This window comes from Ranitomeya imitator, chromosome 2, assembly GCF_032444005.1.
Source record: "Ranitomeya imitator isolate aRanImi1 chromosome 2, aRanImi1.pri, whole genome shotgun sequence".
NCBI lineage: Eukaryota > Metazoa > Chordata > Amphibia > Anura > Dendrobatidae > Ranitomeya > Ranitomeya imitator.
This window is the reverse complement of record NC_091283.1, coordinates 359,660,370-359,683,532: the sequence shown is the minus strand read 5'-3', so window position 1 is coordinate 359,683,532 and position 23,163 is coordinate 359,660,370. Positions and strand designations below refer to the sequence as shown.

The following is a 23,163-nucleotide window of genomic DNA, read 5'->3' as shown; positions in this document are numbered from 1 at the left end:
ACCCTAACCCTACCCCTAACCCTACCCCTAACCCTACCCCTAACCCTACCCCTAACCCTAACCCTACCCCTACCCCTAACCCTACCCCTACCCCTAACCCTAACCCTACCCCTAACCCTAACCCTACCCCTAACCCTATTCTAACATTAGTGGAAAAAAAAAATTTCTTTATTTTTTTATTGTCCCTACCTATGGGGGTGACAAAGGGGGGGGGGGGTCATTTATTATTTTTTTTATTTTGATCACTGAGATAGATTATATCTCAGTGATCAAAATGCACTTTGGAACGAATCTGCCGGCCGGCAGATTCGGCGGGCGCACTGCGCATGCGCCCGCCATTTTGGAAGATGGCGGCGCCCGGGAGAAGACGGACGGGACCACGGCTGGATCGGTAAGTATGATAGGGTGGGGGGGGACCACGGGGGGGGGGGATCGGAGCACGGGGGGGGGGAATCGGAGCGCGGGAGGGGTGGAACGGAGCGCGGGGGGCGTGGAACGGAGCACGGGGGGGCTGGAACGGAGCACGGGGGGGTGGAACGGAGCACGGGGGGGGGTGGATCGGAGTGCAGGGGGGGTGATTGGAGCACGGGGGGGTGATTGGAGCACGGGGGGAGCGGACACGAGCACGGGGGGGAGCGGAGCACTGGACGGAGGGGAGCCGGAGCAGTGTACCGGCCAGATCGGGGGGGTGGGGGGGCGATCGGAGGGGTGGGGTGGGGGCACACTAGTATTTCCAGCCATGGCCGATGATATTGCAGCATCGGCCATGGCTGGATTGTAATATTTCACCCGTTATAATGGGTGAAATATTACAAATCGCTCTGATTGGCAGTTTCACTTTCAACAGCCAATCAGAGCGATCGTAGCCACGAGGGGGTGAAGCCACCCCCCCTGGGCTAAACTACCACTCCCCCTGTCCCTGCAGATCGGGTGAAATGGGAGTTAACCCTTTCACCCGATCTGCAGGGACGCGATCTTTCCATGACGCCGCATAGGCGTCATGGGTCGGAATGGCACCGACTTTCATGACGCCTACGTGGCGTCAAAGGTCGGGAAGGGGTTAAAATGGAATCTATTAGTTCAACAATGAAGATGCTGTTTAAAGACTGTTTCATGGTAGTAGTGGATTTAAAAGATGCTTACTATCATGTACCTATCCATGCGGATTTCCAACAATTCTTAAAGGGAACCTGTCGCCCCGAAAATCGCGGGTGAGGTAAGCCCACCGGCATCAGGGGCTTATCTACAGCATTCCGTAATGCTGTAGATAAGCCCCCGATGTTACCTGAAAGAGGAGAAAAAGACGTTATATTATACTCACCCAGGGGCGGTCCCGCTGCTGGTCAGGTCAAACGGGCGTCTCCGGTCCGCTGCGGCGCCTCCCATCTTCATTACAAGACGTCCTCTTCTGATCTTCAGCCACGGCTCCGGCGCAGGCGTACTTTGCTCTGCCCTGTTGAGGGCAGACGATAGTACTGCAGTGCGCAGGCGCCGGAAAGGTCAGAGGCCCGGCACCTGCGCACTGCAGTACTTTGTCTGCCCTCAACAGGGCAGAGCAAAGTACGCCTGCGCCGGAGCCGTGGCTGAAGATCAGAAGAGGACGTCTTGTAATGAAGATGGGAGGCGCCGCAGCGGACCAGAGACGCCCATCCGACCTGACCAACAGCGGGACCGCCCCTGGGTGAGTATAATATAACGTATTTTTCTCCTCTTTCAGGTAACATCGGGGGCTTATCTACAGCATTACAGAATGCTGCAGATAAGCCCCTGATGCCGGTGGGCTTACATCACCCGTGATTTTCAGGGTGACAGGTTCCCTTTAAGGGTGGCGGTTTTTATGGGGGCAATAGTTCGCCACTTTCAATATACGGCACTTCCCTTTGGGTTATCAGCTGCCCCCAGAGTATTTACAAAAATAGTTGCGGAGGTTATGGCACATTTACGGTATTCCAATATTCTCATTGTCCCATACTTAGATGACTTTCTCATAGTGGGGAATTCAGCAGATCATTGGCTATCGCAATGGGAGGTGGCTAGGAGGAAGCTAGAACATTTAGGCTGGATAATAAATGATGATAAATCTCGGTTACAGCCCCTAAAAGTTCAAAAGTTCCTAGGTCTGCTGTTGGATTCAGATAACCAGCAGTGCTATCTTCCCCCGCATAAATCAATTCAGATTCAGCATCTGGTGTTAAAAGGAATTGATAAACCCACCATGACCCTTAGACAGGCCATGTCCCTTTTAGGGTCCCAGACATCTTGTATTCCGGCTGTCATGTGGGCTCAGCTTCACACTAGACCTCTTAAAAAAGATGCTTTGATGAATGATAGGGCCGTAGGAGGGTCCTTACATGAAAAAATAACATTAAACCCATTAACCCTTAGGTCGCTTAGATGGTGGCTAGACAAGGATAAATTAGCTGTAGGTGTTCCTTGGGTAGTAGATATAACTCAAGTGATAACCACAGATGCTAGCCCTTCAGGGTGGGGGGCTCACATGGGTGACATTGTGGTTCAGGGACAATGGGACTCCCTTACAATGACTTCTTCCAACCAAAGGGAGTTAATGGCCATTGAATTATCGGTTGAAAAACTCCTCATATACCTACAGGGTCACCACGTCAGGATCCTTTCGGACAACCAGGTGGCGGTGGCATATATAAATCATCAAGGTGGAACACGTTCCGAGGCTCTGACGCCTTTTCCAGACAGCATAAACACATTTTCTATCTTTAACTGCGCTCCACATCAGAGGAAAAGAAAATATAAAGGCAGACTTTCTCAGCCGCAATACCCTAAGGCAGTGTTCCCCAACTCCGGTCCTCGAGAGCCACCAACAGGTCTTGTTTTCTGGATTTCCTTAGTATTGCACATGTGATTGAATGCTTGCCTGGCCAGGTGATGCAATTATCACCTTTGCAATACAAAGGAGATCCTGAAACCATGACCTGTTGGTGGCTCTCGAGGACCGGAGTTGGGGAACACTGCCTTAAGGCAAGGCGAATGGTCTTTAAACAGGGACATCTTCAATCTGATTGTCCGCAAATGGGGTCAACCAGAGGTAGACCTCTTTGCCAACAAAGGCAACAGAAAAGTGGGAAAATTTTGTTCCTTGAATCCCAGGGAGAATCCTCTGGCAGTGGACGCCTTCCTGATAAAATGGGATTTTCATTTGGCCTACGCTTTCCCGCCATTGAACCTGTTGCCTCTAGTGGTGAGGAAAATCAGGGAGGATGGGGCAAAAGTACTGATTGTCCCGTTCTGGCCCAGGAGGACCTGGTTCGTATGGCTCAGGACAATGTCAGTAGATGATCCTTGGGTGCTTCCAGACATTCCGGACTTGCTCTGCCAGGGGCCGATCAGCCATCCACAAGTGAAGGGACTCCATTTAACGGCATGGAGTTTGAGCGGTCGTTGTTAAAAGACAGAGGCTTCTCCCGGAATTTAGTAGATATTCTTCTTAAGAGTAGCAAGCAGGTCACAACTAAGATCTACTCTAGAACTTGGAAAAAGTTCCTAGCCATATCAGACTTCGATATAAAAAGGGCTTGCCAATGCGCCAAATTCTAGAATTTCTGCAGAAGGGATTGGAATTAAATCTTTCCACGAGTACACTAAAAGTACAAGTCTTAGCCCCGAGAGCCCTATGTTCTTGTAATATTGCCAACAATTATTGGGTTTCGAGGTTTATTAAGGCCGTTGGTAGAGCTAGACCCATACATAAGAGTATGTCGGTTCCGTGGGATCTTAATCTAGTCCTTTCATCTTTGACAAAAGAGCCCTTCGAACCCCTACAATCAGCCTCAATAAAAATGCTATCCCTCAAAACAGCTTTTCTGATATTGATAACATCTGCACGTAGAGTAGGAGATATCCAAGCACTTTCCAGGCTTCCCCCTTATACAGAATTCTTGCAGGATGGGTAATCCTCAGGCCGGACCCAGCTTACTTGCCGAAAGTAGCATCACATTTCCACAGGTCTCAGGAAATAGTTCTACCATCATTTCTCCCTAATCCTTCTAACTCTAAAGAAGAGAATCTCCATACTTTAGATGTCAGAAGATGTCTTCTGCATTAAATCTCAGTCACTGATACTTGGAAGAGAGATAATGCACTATTCTTATCCTTTCAGGGTCCTAGGAAAGGGTATAGAGTATCGAAATGCACACTAGCTAGATGGATTAGGGAGGCTATCTCTCTGGCTTATACAGCAGGTGGGGGTCCGGCTCCGCAGAATCTGAGGGCACATTCCACCCGGGCCATGGCATAATCCTGGGCGGAGAGATCTGGAGTATCAATCGAACAGATATGTAAGGCGGCCACATGGTCATCCCCTTCCACCTTTTTCAAACACTATCGGTTGGACTTGGGGTGCTCCTCAGATCTCACCTTCGGGTTAAGGGTGCTGCAAGCTATAGTCCCTCCCTAAGGTAGCTTACATCTCTGTAAATCTCTCGTGGTGCTGTCATGGGAGTCTGAATAAAGCATTAAGCTACTTACTGGTAGCAGCGTTTTTCGGAGGCCCATGACAGCACCCTTAGTTCCCTCCCTATTCAAGTGGGGGTTGCACTTCCTCAAATAATTATAAGAGATAATAATATAGAGTTTTTTCACATGTGATACCTGGTGGGCAGATTAAATATGATTATGTATGTATATATATATATATATATATATATATATATATATATATATATACAGTGGGGCAAAAAAGTATTTAGTCAGTCAGCAATAGTGCAAGTTCCACCACTTAAAAATATGAGAGGCGTCTGTAATTTACATCATAGGTAGACCTCAACTATGGGAGACAAACTGAGAAAAAAAAATACAGAAAATCACAGTCTGTTTTTTTAACATTTTATTTGCATATTATGGTGGAAAATAAGTATTTGGTCAGAAACAAAATTTCATCTCAACACTTTGTAATATATCCTTTGTTGGCAATGACAGAGGTCAAACGTTTTCTGTAAGTCTTCACAAGGTTGCCACACACTGTTGTTGGTATGTTGGCCCATTCCTCCATGCAGATCTTCTCTAGAGCAGTGATGTTTTTGGCTTTTTGCTTGGCAACACGGACTTTCAACTCCCTCCAAAGGTTTTCTATAGGGTTGAGATCTGGAGACTGGCTAGGCCACTCCAGGACCTTGAAATGCTTCTTACGAAGCCACTCCTTCGTTGCCCTGGCGGTGTGCTTTGGATCATTGTCATGTTGAAAGACCCAGCCACGTTTCATCTTCAATGCCCTTGCTGATGGAAGGAGGTTTGCACTAAAAATCTCACGATACATGGCCCCATTCATTCTTTCATGTACCCGGATCAGTCGTCCTAGCCCCTTTGCAGAGAAACAGCCCCAAAGCATGATGTTTCCACCACCATACTTTACAGTAGGTATGGTGTTTGATGGATGCAACTCAGTATTCTTTTTTCTCCAAACACGACAAGTTGTGTTTCTACCAAACAGTTCCAGTTTGGTTTCATCAGACCATAGGACATTCTCCCAAAACTCCTCTGGATCATCCAAATGCTCTCTAGCAAACTTCAGACGGGCCCGGACATGTACTGGCTTAAGCAGTGGGACACGTCTGGCACTGCAGGATCTGAGTCCATGGTGGCGTAGTGTGTTACTTATGGTAGGCCTTGTTACATTGGTCCCAGCTCTCTGCAGTTCCTTCACTAGGTCCCCCCGCGTGGTTCTGGGATTTTTGCTCACCGTTCTTGTGATCAATCTGACCCCACGGGGTGGGATTTTGCGTGGAGCCCCAGATCGAGGGAGATTATCAGTGGTCTTGTATGTCTTCCATTTTCTAATTATTGCTCCCACTGTTGATTTCTTCACTCCAAGCTGGTTGGCTATTGCAGATTCAGTCTTCCCAGCCTGGTGCAGGGCTACAATTTTGTTTCTGGTGTCCTTTGACAGCTCTTTGGTCTTCACCATAGTGGAGTTTGGAGTCAGACTGTTTGAGGGTGTGCACAGGTGTCTTTTTATACTGATAACAAGTTTAAACAGGTGCCATTACTACAGGTAATGAGTGGAGGAAAGAGGAGACTCTTAAAGAAGAAGTTACAGGTCTGTGAGAGCCAGAAATCTTGATTGTTTGTTTCTGACCAAATACTTATTTTCCACCATAATATGCAAAAAAAATGATAAAAAAACAGACAATGTGATTTTCTGGATTTTTTTTTCTCAGTTTGTCTCCCATAGTTGAGGTCTACCTATGATGTAAATTACAGACGCCTCTCATCTTTTTAAGTGGTGGAACTTGCACTATTGCTGACTGACTAAATACTTTTTTGCCCCACTGTATATATAATAATAATAATAATTTTTATTTATATAGCGCCAACATATTCCGCAGCGCTTTACAAATTATAGAGGGGACTTGTACAGACAATAGACATTACAGCATAACAGAAATACAGTTCAAAACAGATCCCAGGAGGAATGAGGGCCCTGCTCGCAAGCTTACAAACTATGGGGAAAAGGGGAGACACGAGAGGTGGATGGTAACAATTGCTTTAGTTATTCGGACCAGCTATAGTGTAAGGCTCAGGTGTTCATGTAAAGCTGCATGAACCAGTTAACTGCCTAAGTATGTAGCAGTACAGACACAGAGGGCTAATACTGCATAAAGTGTATGAGAACATGATGCGAGGAACCTTTTTTTTTTTTTTTTATTATAAATAGGCCACACAGGGATCGTTAGGTTAATGCATTGAGGCGGTAGGTACATATATATATATATATATATGTATGCTACTAACCGCAGTAGTCCTCTCAATCTCTGGAATACAACTGATACCTGGGAGAGGTGCCGCCCTTTTGTATCTGTAGGTTTCCTGTTCCTGAAAGGCGGATCCCCTCTGTCGTGGTGCTGTCATGGGCCTCCGAAAAACGCTGCTACCAGTAAGTAACTTAATGCTATTTTTTCTTAACTGCCCAACACGATCAAATTCTGTGACACACTGGTAGTGTCAATATTAACACTGCACGATTGGATGAGAGGTGTAGTTTGTAAAATGGGGTCACTAACTGGGGAAGTGGGTAGTTCTGCTGCACTCCAATATGGCACTCATTCCCTTTTGAGCTTTGCACTGTGCCCCAAAAGTATATCCCTTCTAAAAATTAAAAACTTGGACCAAAGCAACATTTTAGTGAAAAAATGGTAACTTTCCATCTTAGCCTAGTGTTAAACAATTCTGTGAATAGCCTAAAGTTTAAAAATACTCACTGCACACAGTAGTTTTCCACTAGAGATGAGCAAACTTGCACGTGTTCCCTCTTATTTGGCAAGCTATAGCGGTTGCAGAATAAGCTGCAGAGGGAACTCGACTTCCTGGATCGCTCCAGCTGATCGGCGCCGCAGCTGCATGTGTCATGGCTGCGTGACAGTCACGACACGCATGGAGAGCCCAACAAACAGGCCGTCTATACCAGCCAATTTGAGTTCAAAAAATCAAATGGCGCTCCTTCTCGTTCGAGCCCTGCCATGCATCAAAAGAGTAGTTTTCCACCACATATTGGGTATTGGTGCATTCAAGAGAAATTACACAACAAATTATATGGTGCATTGTCTCTTGTTACCCTTCTGAAAATGCAAAATTTGGGGCTAAAGCAACATTTTAGTGGGAAAAAGTTAAATTTTCACTTTTTCCTTCCACATTGGTTTAATTCCTATGAAGCACCTGGAGCGTTAATGAACTCATTGAATGTGGTTTTGAGCACTTTTAGAAGTGCAGGTTTTGAAATGGTGTCACTTTGGGGTATTTTCTGTCATATGGGCCCCTCAGTCTCTTCAAATTGGTTTTATAAATTTTGTTAGCAAATGAGAAATTGTTGATAAACTTTTAACCATTCTAGCTTCCTAACAGAAAAAAATTATGTTTCAAACATGATGCTTGTATGTTTCAAAACCAGGGATTCAAGCTTGAGGAGGCTAATTTGCATATTCCAGGTGCATTCTGGGAAAAGCGAAGTCTCCCTAAGCTAGAAGATCGTTGGGTACAGCCGGGACCAGCTGCTTGGAAAGCATCGCCAAACCAGGGATTCAAGCTTGAGGAGGCTAATTTGCATATTCCAGGTGCATTCTGGGAAAAGCGAAGTCTCCCTAAGCTAGAAGATCGTTGGGTACAGCCGGGACCAGCTGCTTGGAAAGCATCGCCAAACCAGGGATTCAAGCTTGAGGAGGCTAATTTGCATATTCCAGGTGCATTCTGGGAAAAGCGAAGTCTCCCTAAGCTAGAAGATCGTTGGGTACAGCCGGGACCAGCTGCTTGGAAAGCATCGCCAAACCAGGGATTCAAGCTTGAGGAGGCTAATTTGCATATTCCAGGTGCATTCTGGGAAAAGCGAAGTCTCCCTAAGCTAGAAGATCGTTGGGTACAGCCGGGACCAGCTGCTTGGAAAGCATCGCCAAACCAGGGATTCAAGCTTGAGGAGGCTAATTTGCATATTCCAGGTGCATTCTGGGAAAAGCGAAGTCTCCCTAAGCTAGAAGATCGTTGGGTACAGCCGGGACCAGCTGCTTGGAAAGCATCGCCAAACCAGGGATTCAAGCTTGAGGAGGCCTTACGGCGCGCGAATTTTTGCCTGTAGGATATTATTGCAAGAGAACTTGGCTAAGTAGATTACACAAGAAGGAAAACACACAGGAAGTCAGCAGGATCTAGGAGCAACATGGCAGATGTGACAACCTACATGGTGAGCTGCAGCATGTGCTACATGTTCACAGACCGACCAGAAGAAGAATCAAATTTCACCTGTCAGAAGTGTAGACTAGTGGCCCTTTTAGAAGAAAAGGTGCGGGGTCTGGAAGAAAGAATAGCAACTTTGAAACTCATCAAAGAGAATGAAGACTTTCTAGACAGAACAGAAGCATCTCTACTGGTCACAGAAGGTGAAAAAAGTGTCAGAGAACCTCCAAAAGAAGATGAGTGGAAGCATGTGACCAAAAGAAGCAAGAAGACCATGGAGAAATCAACAACCACACAACTGAAGAACCGATATCAAATCTTTGTAGAGGATGAAGATGGCACACCTAAGGATGAAGCAATACCAGCAAGCAAAAAAGAAAAGGGCACACAGCAACAAGTGACAGCAAAAAGTACAGCCAAGAAGCAACGAAGAGTGGTGGTGGTGGGAGACTCACTACTGAGAGGCACAGAAGCAGCCATCTGCAGACCGGACATAACTGCAAGAGAAGTATGCTGCCTTCCAGGTGCGATGATCAAGGATGTGACCGATAGGATACCAAAGCTCTTCAGCTCCAAGGACGTCCACCCATTTCTTCTGATACATGTTGGCACCAATGACACGGCAAGGAAAGACCTACCGACAATCTGCAAAGACTTTGAAGAGTTGGGGAAGAAAGTAAAGGAACTGGATGCACAGGTAGTTTTTTCTTCTATCCTTCCAGTAGACGGGCATGGCACCAGGAGATGGAACAGGATCCTTGATGCAAACAACTGGCTAAGACGATGGTGCAGACAACAAGGATTCGGATTCCTGGACCACGGTGTGAATTACTGGTACGATGGACTCCTCGCCAGAGATGGACTACACCTCAACAAACCTGGGAAACACACATTTGCCAGAAGACTCGCTACACTCATCAGGAGGGCGTTAAACTAGAAGAAGAGGGGACGGGAAGAAAAACATTAGACTTGAACAAAGAAGACCCAGGAAAACATACTCAGATGGGAGGTAAGAACATTTCTAAAGCAATCCACAGCGAGGAGATTGGAACAAAACAAAATCCTCTAAACTGAATGCTCGCAAACGCCAGAAGCCTGACAAACAAGATGGAAGAACTAGAAGCAGAAATATCTACAGGTAACTTTGACATAGTGGGAATAACCGAGACATGGTTAGATGAAAGCTATGACTGGGCAGTTAACTTACAGGGTTACAGTCTGTTTAGAAAGGATCGTAAAAATCGGAGAGGAGGAGGGGTTTGTCTCTATGTAAAGTCTTGTCTAAAGTCCACTTTAAGGGAGGATATTAGCGAAGGAAATGAGGATGTCGAGTCCATATGGGTCGAAATTCATGGAGGGAAAAATGGTAACAAAATTCTCATTGGGGTCTGTTACAAACCCCCAAATATAACAGAAACCATGGAGAGTCTACTTCTAAAGCAGATAGATGAAGCTGCAACCCATAATGAGGTCCTGGTTATGGGGGACTTTAACTACCCGGATATTAACTGGGAAAGTGAAACCTGTGAAACCCATAAAGGCAACAGGTTTCTGCTAATAACCAAGAAAAATTATCTTTCACAATTGGTGCAGAATCCAACCAGAGGAGCAGCACTTTTAGACCTAATACTATCTAATAGACCTGACAGAATAACAAATCTGCAGGTGGTTGGGCATCTAGGAAATAGCGACCACAATATTGTACAGTTTCACCTGTCTTTCACTAGGGGGACTTGTCAGGGAGTCACAAAAACACTGAACTTTAGGAAGGCAAAGTTTGACCAGCTTAGAGATGCCCTTAATCTGGTAGACTGGGACAATATCCTCAGAAATAAGAATACAGATAATAAATGGGAAATGTTTAAGAACATCCTAAATAGGCAGTGTAAGCGGTTTATACCTTGTGGGAATAAAAGGACTAGAAATAGGAAAAACCCAATGTGGCTAAACAAAGAAGTAAGACAGGCAATTAACAGTAAAAAGAAAGCATTTGCACTACTAAAGCAGGATGGCACCATTGAAGCTTTAAAAAAACTATAGGGAGAAAAATACTTTATCTAAAAAACTAATTAAAGCTGCCAAAAAGGAAACAGAGAAGCACATTGCTAAGGAGAGTAAAACTAATCCCAAACTGTTCTTCAACTATATCAATAGTAAAAGAATAAAAACTGAAAATGTAGGCCCCTTAAAAAATAGTGAGGAAAGAATGGTTGTAGATGACGAGGAAAAAGCTAACATATTAAACACCTTCTTCTCCACGGTATTCACGGTGGAAAATGAAATGCTAGGTGAAATCCCAAGAAACAATGAAAACCCTATATTAAGGGTCACCAATCTAACTCAAGAAGAGGTGCGAAATCGGCTAAATAAGATTAAAATAGATAAATCTCCGGGTCCGGATGGCATACACCCACGAGTACTAAGAGAACTAAGTAATGTAATAGATAAACCATTATTTCTTATTTTTAGGGACTCTATAGCGACAGGATCTGTTCCGCAGGACTGGCGCATAGCAAATGTGGTGCCAATATTCAAAAAGGGCTCTAAAAGTGAACCTGGAAATTATAGGCCAGTAAGTCTAACCTCTATTGTTGGTAAAATATTTGAAGGGTTTCTGAGGGATGTTATTCTGGATTATCTCAATGAGAATAACTGTTTAACTCCATATCAGCATGGGTTTATGAGAAATCGCTCCTGTCAAACCAATCTAATCAGTTTTTATGAAGAGGTAAGCTATAGGCTGGACCACGGTGAGTCATTGGACGTGGTATATCTCGATTTTTCCAAAGCGTTTGACACCGTGCCGCACAAGAGGTTGGTACACAAAATGAGAATGCTTGGTCTGGGGGAAAATGTGTGTAAATGGGTTAGTAACTGGCTTAGTGATAGAAAGCAGAGGGTGGTTATAAATGGTATAGTCTCTAACTGGGTCGCTGTGACCAGTGGGGTACCGCAGGGGTCGGTATTGGGACCTGTTCTCTTCAGCATATTCATTAATGATCTGGTAGAAGGTTTACACAGTAAAATATCGATATTTGCAGATGATACAAAACTATGTAAAGCAGTTAATACAAGAGAAGATAGTATTCTGCTACAGATGGATCTGGATAAGTTGGAAACTTGGGCTGAAAGGTGGCAGATGAGGTTTAACAATGATAAATGTAAGGTTATACACATGGGAAGAAGGAATCAATATCACCATTACACACTGAACGGGAAACCACTGGGTAAATCTGACAGGGAGAAGGACTTGGGGATCCTAGTTAATGATAAACTTACCTGGAGCAGCCAGTGCCAGGCAGCAGCTGCCAAGGCAAACAGGATCATGGGGTGCATTAAAAGAGGTCTGGATACACATGATGAGAGCATTATACTGCCTCTGTACAAATCCCTAGTTAGACCGCACATGGAGTACTGTGTCCAGTTTTGGGCACCGGTGCTCATGAAGGATATAATGGAACTAGAGAGAGTACAAAGGAGGGCAACAAAATTAATAAAGGGGATGGGAGAACTACCATACCCAGATAGATTAGCGAAATTAGGATTATTTAGTCTAGAAAAAAGACGACTGAGGGGCGATCTAATAACCATGTATAAGTATATAAGGGGACAATACAAATATCTCGCTGAGGATCTGTTTATACCAAGGAAGGTGACGGGCACAAGGGGGCATTCTTTGCGTCAACATAGAAGAGGATTCTTTACTGTTAGGGCAGTGAGAATCTGGAATTGCTTGCCTGAGGAGGTGGTGATGGCGAACTCAGTCGAGGGGTTCAAGAGAGGCCTGGATGTCTTCCTGGAGCAGAACAATATTGTATCATACAATTATTAGGTTCTGTAGAAGGACGTAGATCTGGGGATTTATTATGATGGAATATAGGCTGAACTGGATGGACAAATGTCTTTTTTCGGCCTTACTAACTATGTTACTATGTTACTATGTTACTATGCTGATGTGCAGTAGACATGTGGTAAATGTTATTTATTATCTATTTTGTGAGATATAACTATCTGGTACAAAGTGAATAGATATTTAAAATTGCTACATTTTCTACATTTTAGCCAAAATTCCAATATTTTCACAAATAAATGTAAAAAATATCATCCTCAATTTACCGCTATCATAAGATACAGTGTGAGGCCTGATTAGGAGCACAAAACTGGCTGCAATGGAAAATGACTAAATCAGAGGATCTTGGGCAGTAACTACTGTAGTCAAAAACTGTGACATCTCTGGAGTATTTATAGCATGTGACATGTTGGCACTTGACAATCTAAACTATCATAGGTGCCAATATTTTGGGTCAGATGAGTTTCTTTAAGAAATATTAGACATTTTGAGATAATTTTTCAACCATCTCAACTAAACTGGAGCTACATTAATTTATGATGGAACGTTGGAGCTCCTATAAGTCCTGACTAGAAAGGTAGAAAAAGTATTACTGCTCCTCATTTCAGGAGAGATCCTGCAGTAATTTTCATTCCTTAAGGATCGAAAAAGTCATGAAATTCATGATATGGAATCATAACAGCTATCAACCACACACAGAGACATATCATGGCAAAAGTGTAGTGTTTTTTTTCTGTTGCTTATTGTGAAGATATTTTGAAGTTAATCTGTTTTTTGTTTTTTTAACAGAAACTGCTATAAAGCTATTGCTTTAAAATAGGTCCCACAACCCTGAAATTTTTATGTAGTTGAACCCTTTTTGTATAGTAATTTACCCTGATGTGACTATTCTTTGCATTTTGTGGTTACTACTCACCTGGATAGTTATATGTAGGAATCTTCTCTTCACAGTTATATGTTTCCTCTTTACATCGCACATCATCCATCACAAATGGCTCTATAATACTTTTGCTCATATTGTTACCCTGAAATAAATATTGCAAAAGTCGCATGAAATGATTCAGAAAAACAGAAAAGATCAATTATTAACAACATTTTCTAATAAGATGGCCCTTCAGTGTATACCGTATATACTCGAGTATAAGCCGACCCGAGTATAAGCCGAGACCCCTAATTTTGCCACAAAAAAAGTGGGAAAACTTAATGACTCAGGTACTAGGGTGGGAAATGCAGCAGCTACCGGTAAATTTCAAAAATAAAAATAGATACCAATAAAAGTAAAATTAATTGAGACATCAGTAGGTTAAGTGTTTTTGAATATCCATATTGAATCAGGAGCCCCATATAATGTTCCATACAGTTCATGATGGGCCCCATAAGATGCTCCATACAAAATATGCCCCATATAATGCAGCACAAAGGATAATGGCTCAGGCACCTGACACTTGCGATATTCACCTGTCCCCATACCACCGCCGCATGCCGCTGTGTCTTCCGGGTCCTCTGGCTGTAACTGTTCAGGCAGAGGACGCGTACTAAACACGTCATCGCACCCTCTGACCTGAATGTCACAGCCAGGGGACGAGGAAGACACAGCCCGGTATTGGAACGGGAACAGGTGAATATCGCATGGCTCACCCTCCCCCGTCATACTCACCCTCTCCTGGCACGGTCTCTGCACGTCCCTGCTTCTCCGATGGTCTCCGGCGCCGGCAGCTTGTCTCTGTGTTCAGAGGTCACATGGTACCGCTCTTTAAAGTAATGAATATGCGCTCCACGCCTATAGGAGTGGAGGCGCGTCCATATTCATTACTTTAATGAGCGGTACCACGTGATCGCTGAACAGAGGAAGAGCTGCCGGCACCGGAGACCATCTGAGAAGCAGGGAAGTGCAGAGACCGTGCCAGGAGGGGGTGAGTATCATGTGACAGCCGCCACTCCTCCTCCACTGCTGACCACCTGGGACACTGACTCGAGTATAAGCAGAAAGGGGCACTTTCAGCCTAAAAATATGGGTTGAAAATCTCAGCTTATACTAGAGTATGTACGGTAATTCTGGGGGGATAAAACGAGACTAAACACAAGAACATCACAGCCATCTACACAACATAGGGGAGATCTCATGACACCATCTCTCCATCTACCTGATGATCCTGAGGAACATCAGGATTTTCTTGTTTGGAGTCTTGTGGAAGAAAAGGATGGGGACATCTCTCTGGTGTTGTCCTCTTACTGGATAGAACTGGAGGAAACACACAGGGACTGAATTCATTCTTTACATACAGATAATTATAGACGGTTTCTATTTAGCCCTGTCTATTACCTGGTGATGTGAGGGGCAGGGGAACCTCCATCATGACGTCCTTGTACAGATCTTTATGTCCTTCCAAATACTCCCACTCCCCCATGGAGAAATAGACAGCGACATCCTGACACCTTATAGGAACCTGACACATACAATGATACCGTCATCCCCCAATCCCTTCATAGCGTTACTGTATAATATCCCAGCATTCCCAGCAGTGTCACCTCTCCAGTCAGCAGCTCAATCATCTTGTAGGTGAGTTCTAGGATTTTCTGGTCCTTGATGTCCTCATGTATCAGGAGGCGAGGTGGCATCCCCTTGATTGGGCTCAGGGGTCTTCCCCATCTCTCAGACACAGGGTCCTGACAGCGCTCATTAGAAGAGGTCTTCTTCACCACTGTGTAATCCTGGTTATGGAGAGACACATTAATAAATCTCACTACAGACATTTCCAGAGTCCTCACCTCTCCAGTTCTGTTCATCTGTTATTCCCATAGATAAGAATGATGTAATGTGACGTCATCAGAATCTCTCACCTCTCCAGTAAGCCGGAAGAGGATCTCTAGGGTGAGGTGTAATATCCTCTCGGCCATCTTGTCCCTGTCCATATCCATCCTTGACAGATCAATAAGGAAAATTCTGCTATATAGAAGCTATTCACTTAGAGGATCCGATAGAATACAGACCTGATTGGGGAGAAGATGATAAAACCTCATAAACGATCCTGAGTAATAACACAATAACTTGGGATAATAAGGGGAAATAGATCAGGATATGTGACACGTAGATTTTGTATTTATTATTTCTCAATTGTTGGAAGATCTCGCTATGTGATCGCAGGGCATTGACTGTTACCATGGCAGCCAGAAAAAATAACAAACGTTCTGGTACTTGGAGATTGATGACATAAATTTCCTCCCAAGTAATGAGATATTATTGTGGAAAAGTCGTACAATAAATATTCCAAATACAGGATTGGACTGGCCCATTGGGACACCGTTGAAATGCTGGGTGGGCCCCAGACACAGGAGGAAGAAGAAACCAAAAAAAATTTAGGGACGCAGGCCCTTTAAGAGCGCAGGAGGCGCAGGCTCGCATGCTGACCTGTTACCATGACTAGGGCCAGCGTCACGACCCGGCGAACCGGGTAAGTGCTAGTGGTCTGGGTGAATAGGAGGGAGGAACAAACCTAATGGGGCCCGTGAGTCGGGGGAGCCTGGTGCGAGAGATGGCATCGGGACCCCCCTCTAATACTCACACCTCTCCTTGTTCCCAATGGCTGCAGTGTTTTCAATGCCCTCTGACTCTGCGACATCTAAGGACAAAGGTGCGATGACAACACTACAGCGCATGTAGCCTCTCTATCCTGAGCACCACAGAGAGCCAGAGGAGACGTTGAGTATACCGGACCTGCGGGGGGAACGGGAGAGGTGTGTATTTGATTTTTTTTTTTGTGTATGCAGCATTCTATTGGTCTCATTATATACTGTATGAAGGCACATTATATGAGCCCATTATATACTGTATTGGACAATATATGGGTCCCATTATACTGTATGAAGCACTAAAGGGCCATTATTCTGCATGGAGCAATATATGGTGCCACTAGACTGTATGGAGCATTATATGGGACCCATTATACTGTATGTAGCAAGATATGGGGCATACTATACTGTATGGAGCAATAAATGGGGTCAATTATATTGTATGGTGCATTATATGGGGCCACTGTACTGTATGGAGTATTATATGGGGCCATTATACTGTATGGAGCATTATTTGGGACTATTATACTATATGGAGCATTATATGGATCTATTATATTGTATGGAGCATTATATGGAGCCATTATACTGAAAGGAGCATTATATGGGGCTATTATACTGTATGGAGCATTTTTCTGGCCAATATACTGTATGAATAATTATACAGGGCCATTATACTGCATGGAGCATTATATGGAGCCATTATACTGTATGGATTATATGGGGCCCATTGTACTGTATGGATCACTGTGTGGGGCCATTATATTGTATGGAGCAATCTATGGGGCATATTGTACTGTATGGAGCAATCTATGCGGTCCATAACACTGTATGTAGGACTATGAGGTGCCCATATACTGTAAGAAAGATTATGTGGTGCCAATATACTGTATGGAAGACTAAGTTATGCCCATATACTATATGGAGGGCTATGTGTTGCCCATATACTGTATTGAGGACTATGTGGTGGCCGTATACTGTATTGAGGACTATGTGGTGCCCATATACTGTATGGAAGACTATGTGGTGCCCATATATTGTACTATACTTTATCTCTGCATTAGGAATCATGGTATGTGTTAAAGGGGCCCACTGAGACTCTTTCACCCGAGGCCCATGAAAACCTGGAGCCGGCAATGGCGACAAAGCACTTCAAGATGAATGCCAGCTGCAGTTGTGACACGGCACTGTGCTCTGTGACAGGCCGTGCATCGACATCACATATCAGTTATGTTAAATGACTTCCAGACCATCAGAGGCTGCACGCTGACTCCTGAAGCCTTTGATAGGCCGGCAGCCTTTCATAGTTATTGCTATGTGACAGAGCACGGTCTGTCACAGAGCAAAGCGCCCTGTCACAGCTGCAATCCAATTTAACGACCACGCCGAATACGAGAACATAAGAAGACGCTGGGGAGCGCAGGAAGTTGAGAAGAATCTCCACCCCCCTCTTTGACTGGGCAAGGTAGTGGACATAGGGGCTCACGTAAAGGCCCAGGATGGGGACATTATTAAAATAAACATAAGGGCCCAGGACAGGGCGACAAAGAGGCCTGAGATGGGGACATTATTAAATAAAGGGGTGACATAATTACTGTATGGAGGTCAGGATGAGGAACCTACATTATTGGTTTATGCTGGCAAGTGATGACATAATTAAGCTAGGGGCCAATCAGGGGACATTATTACTGATGTAATTTTATTTACTTTTGAGGATACTGTCTGCCATGGGGGAGCACAAAAGGGGGTCATGTTACTGTGCAGGGCAGCACTATAACACTTTTTTTTCTTCATCTGACCTAGTGTAGAAGTCGGGGAAAATAGTGGGGAATGAGCTCTGGAAGCGATCAGCTCTAGATAACTTATTTTTTTGCAGAGACGAGTCCTGGCTGGAAGAAGTGATGGCGATCTGCGCTGGATGAAGAAAAGTGAAGATGAAGGACTTCAATTACAGACGTCACTGGTGAGTCAGTGTTACCTGTACACTTTCACTATACACTGTATGCTATGTATAGAGCTCATGTATATTTCACTGATGGTCACTTTTTCACCTGTACACTATATTCAGAGCTCATGTGTATAATGTCACTCGTGAGTCACTGTTTTACCTGTACACTGACACTATATACTCTATACTATGTACAGAGTTCATGTGTATGCCATTGGTGATTACTGCATTACCTATACACTATATACAGAGCTCCTGTGTATAATGGAACCAGTGGGAATATTAGTGTTATTAGTATTGTGGTTTTCATTAATGATCAGTATTGTAGTACCCGGTCACTATGTGGTGGTAATATGTGATCTGGTGGTATTTCTATCTTGGATGTGGTATTATTCAGTCACTATGTAGTCTGATCATCATGTGACTGTATTAATCCCCTATATGTGGTATTATTCAGTCACTATGTGGTGGTAATATGTGGTCTGGTCATGGTGTGACTGTATTTGCCCCTTGTATGTGGTATTATTTAGTCATTATGCGGTGGCAATATGTGATCTGGTCATGGTGTAGTGGTATTTGTCACCTGTATGTGGTATTATATGGTCACTATGTGGTGGTAATATGTGGTCTGGTCATGGTGTGGAGGTATTTGTCCCATGTATGTGATATTATTCGATCACTATGAGGTGGTAACGTGATCTCGTTATGGTGTGCTGTTATTTGTTCCTTGTATGTGGTATTATTGGTCTGTGTATAGGGGATTGTGTGGTATATGGAGGTCACTTGTTCTCTCTCATATAAGGGGAAGGGTTTTCATTTCCAATAGAGATTAAATACTTGGACCTCGCCCTGTCCTGCGACTATTACACAGAAGCAAATATGCACTTACAGGAGTTCTACGGTGAAAATAAGTAAGTCACCTATCCTAAGGCCATGTTCACACATTCAGCATTTGGTCAGTATTTTGTAATCCAAAACCAGGAGTGGGTGATAAATACAGAAGTGGTGTTTCTACTATACTTTTCCTCTGATTGTTCCACTCCTGGCTTTACCTTACAGATACTGATGTAAAATACTGAACGTGTCCAAAGGATAAGTGATAAGTTATAGATTGCTAGGGGTCTGGTCTGCAGAATGTGCAACTTTTCACCCCATTTGACTGGGGCGGCATGTACAACTCAACATTTGATCCATTCATTCCCTAAGGGGCTGTACTTGGCTTTTTCTGGAAGCCCCCAAAGAGAATGAATGAAGCTGGCTGCGGTCAAATATTCCATCTGCTGATGAAGATTCCCAATTCTTCCTATCGGTGCGGATTCCAATGATCAATAAATGATCACCTACCTAACCTGTGGCTCAGCGGTCACTTGTTTTCACCAAAGAACTCTTTAATGCAAACTACCATAATTGTACATTCCAGTTATGGTGGCGCACAGTCGGGGATAACGGCTAACAGATATTTCCCATATGTAATTGTTATCACAGTTATTGTACATTTAAAAATCAGAGATAATAGAGGAGCGGCCGTCTGTCTCCTGCTCACCAAATATATGTTATTAAAAGTTATCAGTGCATTATTTAATGTCCATGCCCCCCCCAGTAATAAGGAATCTCCAGCACCTACCTCCACCTGCAGAGCCGCACACCACATATATGGCTGCTCTGTGCGCACAGGACCTGTGATGAGGTCACAGGAGGGGAGGAGTCAGGGGTCACATGATCAGGGGCCTCAGTGTATGCAGGACTCTGCTGTGCTGGTTGTCATGGTGCTGGATGAGGGGAAGTTTATGTGTGGGGTCAGGAGGGGTTTACAGGGTTGATGTAGCAGAACCGTGTGTGTACGAGGTGTACGGAGCGGAGCAGTGTGTACGAGGTGTACGGAGCGGAGCCGTGTGTGTACGAGGTGTACGGAGCGGAGCCGTGTGTGTACGAGGTGTACGGAGCGGAGCCGTTTGTGTACGAGGTGTACGGAGCGGAGCCGTGTGTACGAGGTGTACGGAGCCGAGCGGTTTGTGTACGAGGTGTACGGAGCGGAGCCGTGTGTGTGCGAGGAGTACGGAGCCGAGCGGTTTGTGTACGAGGTGCATCAAAGTACAACTGTGTACGGAGAGGAGCCGTGTGTGTACGAAGAGTACGGAGCCGAGCGGTTTGTGTACGAGGTGTACGGAGCGAAGTCATGAGTGTAAGATCGTAGCCAAGTATCTACAACATGTACGTAGCACAGTCGTGTATGCATGTGAATGGAACTGAGCCAAGTGTCTACGATGTGTATGAAGCAGAGCCGTGTATGTAAGAAGCAGAGCCGTGTTTGTACGATTTGTACAGGGGTTTAGCTGTATGCGCACAACAGCAGAGAGCCTTGTTTGCAGATATGTACAGGAGCGAGCCGTGTATGTGATTGCAATGTGTACAGGGAAGCACCATGCATGTCCGCGATGTTTATGTGTTCGCCATGCTTACAGAGCCGAGCCGTTACGTGTACGAGGTGGAGCTGATCTTGATGTGTACAGGGCAGAGCTGTGCGCTAGGGCTGACTCTCTGGTTCGGACATTGGTATGGGCGTCCATCAGCTTCCCTGTGACGCAATCGCACTTTGCAGACTGTCATGTGATCGCATCCAGCCTGTGGATGGGCGTCATAGTAGACAGTGACTTTTTATATATTCAACAATACTTTTGGTATTCCTATACATAGCACAAGCTATCAGATGATCGCAAGGGGTCAAACATTAAACATTTAAACTTGCTTAAAGGGGTATTCTGGACAAACTTTCATAAACTATAGAGCTGAGATTTGTAGCTCTATTTTTAATCCTGACACGTATCTGTTATTTAGATAGTGATGGAAGTTTCTCTGTTGTGTTCCCCCTCCCTTCTGTTACATTACATCACAGATCAGGGGGCGTTGGCTACTCCTGGCTTCTAGTAACAGTCAGCCCCTTGATAACATCTCATTCTTTTCAGTCTGAGATCATGGGTATGTAGAAGTGGTGGAGCTGATGTTCAGCGCCCAAAAAACTCTAAAGTGGTGAAATGTATTTGATGTTCATGTATGTTATAAAAGGGTAACACTCACTGAGGCTGCAGTTAGGTTAGACAGGGGTAACTGTAATGGCCGGCCCAGTTTGAGAGGGGGAACGGTCAACAGTTAGTGTCAAGGACAGAAAGTGACAAAGTCAGTGAGTGGTGAGCAGTGACAAGCAACAGGCGCAAGTCAGGGACTGCTAGGAACAGCATGAGCCCAGAACCAGCCAGAGAACCTTGAGATAGACGTTAGGGTCGGGGGGCATACTGGAAATTGGACTTAAACTCTAAGGGTATGTGTCCACGTGCAGGAAACGCTGCGTGTCTGACGCTGCATAGAGCCGCAGCGTCAGACACGCAGCGTCCAGATGTTACAGCATAGTGGAGGGGATTGAATTAAATCCCGTCTCCACTATGCGTGGTAACACGCACGCGGCGGCCCTGCGACTCCAGACATGCGTGTCTTTTCAGATCGCAGCATGTCCGTATATCTTGCGGCGACGCTGCGTCGCCGCAAGATATAGCACAGGGCCCTATGCGATGGGTGCAATGATGCCGGATGTGTGCTATGAATTGTTTAGGCTTCTTTCACACTTCCATCTTCCAAATCTGCACAGGATCCGTGAAGACGTTGAAATGACGGATCCTGTGTAGATTGTGGAAAACGTGTGCACTGGGCCCGTCTTTCTGACGGACCCGTCGAGCCTATGTGCACCTGTTGTGTATGCGTCTTCGCAGCGGTTTTCCGCTGCGAAAACGCATACACAACACACACCAGGTTAAAAAAAAAAAGAAAAATCGCAATATTCTCACCTACCGGTGTTCTCACGCAGCGTCACCGATGTTCCCGGCAGCGAGATTTCGCAATGTATTACTAGGAAGTAACGCTAGCTGCCGGGAACATCGGTGACACTGCGCGGGAACGCCGGTAGGTGAGAATATTGCGATTTTTAAAATTATTTTTAACATTCTATCTTGTTACTATTGATGCTGCATAGGCAGCATCAATAGTAAAAAGAGAAAGAGAGCAAGCGAGAGAGAATTTCACTGATGAGAAATTCTTCCACGCATGCTCTCTTTGAAAAGACGGGACCCGTCGCTGGATTCCTGCTTTTCACAGGCAGCGATGCATCTGACGTGCAGAAAAAACATTCCTCTGAACGTTTTCTCTGCCCGACGGACCTTTTTTTATGAAGGATCCAGTGAAAGACAGATGAAACGGATGGCCATCCGTCACAATCCGTCGCTAATACAAGTCTATGAGAAAACGCAGGATCCAGTGATTGGCAGTATTTACAGGCAGTGTAGAGGATAAGGCCCAACGGGTTGTCATCTTTCCCACAGGTACCAGACCCAACTTCAACCCTGGTTATCTGCATAGGTAGAGCATCCCCTTTACGATCTCTTCTAGTTCTAGGGGATCGTGTCCTTTTCTAGAAGTTTATCTGGAGTCCATCTCACTCCGCCTCTTAGGGTATGTGTCCATTTTCAGGATGGCCGGCGGTATCGTCGGAGCGGCTTTGTATCCTATACAAAAGGCTACTCCCCATACCGCTCCGTACACCTCGTACACAAACCGCTCGGCTCCGTACTCCTCATACAGACACGGCTCCGCTCTGTACACATCGTACACACGGCTTCGCTCTGTACACCTCGTACACACACGGCTCCTCTCCGTACACAGTTGTATTTTGATCACATGATACTTTTTATACATGTTGTCCTACTCCAAGCTGTTCAGGCTTGAGAGCCAACTACCAATTAAGTCAATCAGGTGATGTGCATCTCTGTAACGAGGAGGGGTGTTATCTAATGACATCAAAACCCTATATAAGGTGTGCTTAATTATTAGGCAATGTGACAATCTGACTGCACTCAGATGTCATCCGAGTGCAGTCCTATTGTGACCGTGAGGATGGAAGAAACGGACAGAGAGTGGACCCTCTGGGTCACGGCACTGAAGCTCCAACGGGCGAGCGAACCTGGGAGACCAACCCCTATACAGGGATCGTGAGGAGCAGGCCCGAGGAGTCAGATACCGCAACTGCTGGAAACCAAGAGGGACGGCTCAGAAGAGTTTA

The 23,163-nt window shown here is 45.0% G+C and overlaps 1 protein-coding gene across 1 annotated transcript in view; it reads right to left on the bottom strand.

The window, feature by feature from the left end:
• Nucleotides 1-19,737, bottom strand: part of LOC138663824 (zinc finger protein 773-like) — a 33,027-nt gene extending 13,290 nt beyond the window's left edge. The window contains exons 1-6 of the mRNA XM_069750168.1: nucleotides 19,684-19,737; nucleotides 15,383-15,532; nucleotides 15,071-15,253; nucleotides 14,865-14,988; nucleotides 14,686-14,783; nucleotides 13,458-13,566 (exon numbers count right to left, since the gene is read on the bottom strand). Coding sequence (XP_069606269.1) covers nucleotides 13,458-13,566; nucleotides 14,686-14,783; nucleotides 14,865-14,988; nucleotides 15,071-15,253; nucleotides 15,383-15,460 — 592 coding nt within the window. The 5' untranslated portion in view covers nucleotides 15,461-15,532; nucleotides 19,684-19,737. The remainder of the gene's footprint in view (nucleotides 1-13,457; nucleotides 13,567-14,685; nucleotides 14,784-14,864; nucleotides 14,989-15,070; nucleotides 15,254-15,382; nucleotides 15,533-19,683) is intronic.
• Between the last annotated feature and the right edge of the window lie 3,426 nt (nucleotides 19,738-23,163).